This window comes from Priapulus caudatus, unplaced genomic scaffold (assembly GCF_000485595.1).
Source record: "Priapulus caudatus unplaced genomic scaffold, Priapulus_caudatus-5.0.1 Scaffold438, whole genome shotgun sequence".
Lineage (NCBI taxonomy): Eukaryota > Metazoa > Priapulida > Priapulimorpha > Priapulimorphida > Priapulidae > Priapulus > Priapulus caudatus.
Window position 1 is genome coordinate 231,968 of NW_014577499.1, and position 3,932 is coordinate 235,899.

The window sequence follows — 3,932 nt, forward strand, 5'->3', positions numbered from 1 at the left end:
CAGGCCGGGGGTATGGGGTCCCTCCCCAGAAAATTTTGGAAACTTGCTGGTTTGCTGGTTCCAAATCGAATTCACCTCTCCATAAATCAGAAAACCTGACATATACCAGTGTTGGAAATAGCAGCTGGTCCCATATTTTTATATTATTCACGATTTAATTCTCGATTATGATTTCTTGATGAGCTAGAAAAAACTCGGATTTGAAGTATGAAACTGAACATTATTGTGCCAGCTAGCTATACCAGTTGGTTGGGATTGATTGTCAGTTCAGATGCAAATATTGAAAGCAAAAGGTTATACACCATAGATCTAATTGGGTACCACGCTATATAAGATAGCCGAGTCGTTTTAGAGTTAGTGTTTAGGGTTAGGGATAGGGTTTTCTTTGGGTTGTCCACCGACAATGTCTCAGATTGGTTAGGTTGTCCGGCGCAAATTCTGGTTGCTCGGACAACCGGACAACGCTTATTTCGAGCACTGGTAGTATATATAGTGCTGTATAGTAAGTGTATGTAATATATATAGTGCTGTATAAGTAAGGTGTATAGTAGTAATATATAGTGCTGTATAGTAAGTGTATAGTAGTATATATATATATAGTGCTGTATAGTAAGTGTATAGTAGTATATATAGTGCTGTATAGTAAGTGTATAGTAGTATATATAATTATATATAGTGCTGTATAGTAAGTGTATAGTAAGTGTATAGTAGTATATATATAGTGCTGTATAGTAAGTGTATAGTAGTATATATAGTGCTGTATAGTAAGTGTATAGTAATATATATAGTGCTGTATAGTAAGTGTATAGAAGTATATATAGTGCTGTATAGTAAGTGGTGCGTAGCCTGTGCTTTGCAGGCGGTTCTACTTGATTTCCATTGTGGTAAAAAGAGTGTGGTAAACATATATACGGCAAGTATAACCCTTAATCCGAATTGTGAGCTAAAAATCTCAAGGTTGACATCTACGTCAGGTTACACTATTACTGTCTATAAACAGCAATATGTACAGCAATAGCATGTAACTGTCCAGCCACGTTACTACACACTGCACTAAACAACGCACATGAATGTACTCACAATTTAGTCAATATATTATAATACTTTTAAAATAATGATAAGATACTGGGGAAATTTCACTTACCCATTCCACTTCCTGCAGTTGCATGCGAGGAATCATATGACATGTAAATAAAAAGAAGTAAGTATATACTTTACACTTACAGTGGCTATTTCAGGTCTTGCATAACATTTACTTGTTACTTATATACCGGTCAACCTCAAAATGATAGTAACGGCTTGGTTCGCTCATTCTGCACTGCAGTTCAGGTACAGTGACAGTGTCAGTACTTAGATCCATGAAAATATCTTTTGACTTTTGTATGTTACATAGTCATAGGCCTACACACAGACAGTAAAGTCAGTATCACGACTCACGAGGATGCCTAGCTCTAGTACTATAGCCCGCGTACATTGACTGCCGCAGGGCTATAGCACATTGTCAGCTGGAAATAGCATCAACACCGGTTCCAAAAGTTCCCATCGCTTACAAAACGCAAAATTATCGGGCTTTTTAAACACCATCTATCTACGTGGACATCTCACCTATTCTTTTGAACATTTACCACAACTTTACACCATGTATTTATCCTTTATTCCACAAAGTAAGCACTACTGAAATTCCGGTATATATACCGTATTACATACCGTATTGTATATACAAGCACCATAGCTGGAAACCGGTGTTGATGCTATTTCCAGCTGACAATGTGCTATAGCCCTGCGGCAGTCAATGTACGCGGGCTATAGTACTAGAGCTAGAGGATGCCCAGCTAATTCCAGCTGACAATGTGCTATAGCCCTGCGGCAGTCAATGTACGCGGGCTATAGTACTAGAGCTAGAGGATGCCCAGCTAATTCCAGCTGACAATGTGCTATACGTGCGCAGTCATGTAGCGCAGGCTATAGTACTAGAGCTAGAGGATCCCAGCTATAGTATAGAGCTAGAGGATGCCGCTAATTCCAGCTGCAATGTGCTATAGCCCTGCGGCAGTCAATGTACGCAGGCTATAGTACTAGAGCTAGAGGATGCCCAGCTATAGTACTAGAGCTAGAGGATGCCCAGCTATAGTACTAGAGCTAGAGGATGCCCAGCTATAGTACTAGAGCTAGAGGATGCCCAGCTATAGTACTAGAGCTAGAGGATGCCCAGCTATAGTACTAGAGTAGAGATGCCCAACTATGTACTAGAGCTAGAGGATCCCAGCTATAGTACTAGAGCTAGAGGATGCCCAGCTATAGTACTAGAGCTAGAGGATGCCCAGCTAATTCAAACCATTATATTTATAATTACTCTTCAGCTCTAATAATAATATTTCGATATGTGTAAAAAAGGAATGCAGAGATGCCAACACATATTTGAAGCAATCTGCAGTTTCTGGCCATCAAATTAGTAGTTCGAGGGTGACGTAGTGACCTGAGTTTTCGGTTCAAGGATAGAGAACATGGGTCCCAATAAAACCAATGTCATTTACATCAATATAAATATAATATTATATCAATAGAATAGGTTAGGGTTATGGTTGGGTTAGGGTTAGGGTTAGGATTGGATTAGGGTTAGGTTAGGGTTAGGCACATTGGTTTTATTGGGACCCATGTTCTCTATCCTAATTAGTAGTTCGAGGGTCACGTAGTGGGCCGAGTTTTCTAGGGGGGTCCGACATGACCCCCGGAAAAAATTTTGATTCTGAGATGCAATTTCCTGCATTCTGAGGGTCAAAAATGACAATAAATTGACAAAAAATGACAATAATTGAAAAAAATAATATATATATTTCGATCACAGTGAAATTCGTAGTTTGATACAAACTCAAACTGGTCGTAGTGGTGCAAAAGGAATAGAAATTCGTATAAAATACGGATAAATCGTAGTGGTTGGCATCTCTGGGAATGTACCCGCAGCAACGCGGATTATACCTGCAACACCGCATCTGTGCTGTATCATGTACTATGTAGGCATATGACAATGAGATTCACGTCGTGGACTACGAGTGGAGGTTCGAACCATTCAATGTGTGACTAATCAGACTATGACTGAGTATGAGTACTACTCAGTCATACTCATAGTCATAGTCTGACTCGAGTCATTCATTTCATGACTCGAGTTATTTTCATTTCATGAAATTAATTTGATGCAGTAATTTATCATAGGCCTATGATAAATTACTGCATCAAATTAATTTCAAACATACGTACCGTACTTGATGTCGCATCTTTGCAGTTTACCGTAATATTCAAAAACTTTTTCAACGTCACGTACTCGAGTATTTCTGTGCAATCGCCCTATAAAAAGGGAAGATGGTCTAGACGACATTTTGTCGTTAATTTATGTAGGGGACTCGAGGCCGATAGGTGGCGCTGCACAGATGGTCATGAAATTCTCAAATAAAGAAAGAGATAGAGAGAAAGAAAAAAAGAGATATATATTATTAGGAAATCAGGTAATCAAAAAATGCACTAAATATACATATCTATGCGATCTAATTAATGACAAAGGGGGGTTTAAGGACATGATAAAGGCACGATCCGATAAATGTAGATTCATGATGAGAGAAATAGTTTCAGGGACAGAGGAGCAAAATTATGGTAACCATACCATAGCCATAGGCATAGAAGCAAGAGTCAAGTGAATGTACAGTAATATCTTCTTTCCTGAACAACAGTGAAACATGGACCAACATAACTAAGGAAGAATTTAAAATGTTGGAGGACTTTCAAAATGAATGTCTACGTAAAATAATAAACGTTCATAGTAATAGTATTACTATTACGTATTAGTAAAACACCATTGGAAGCACTAACGTGACTAAGGATAGAGTTGGGAATTTTACCAATAACTGATAAAATAGCATACAAAAAACGTATGCTACTTC

At 38.4% G+C, this 3,932-nt stretch overlaps 1 protein-coding gene across 1 annotated transcript in view; it reads right to left on the reverse strand.

The window, feature by feature from the left end:
- The window catches only part of LOC106810407 (serine/arginine-rich splicing factor 1-like), a 12,883-nt gene extending 9,486 nt beyond the window's left edge, over positions 1–3,397 (reverse strand). The window contains exons 1-2 of the mRNA XM_014813755.1: positions 3,256–3,397; positions 1,145–1,156 (exon numbers count right to left, since the gene is read on the reverse strand). Of these exons, the coding sequence (XP_014669241.1) occupies positions 1,145–1,156; positions 3,256–3,373 (130 nt within the window). The 5' untranslated portion in view covers positions 3,374–3,397. The remainder of the gene's footprint in view (positions 1–1,144; positions 1,157–3,255) is intronic.
- Between the last annotated feature and the right edge of the window lie 535 nt (positions 3,398–3,932).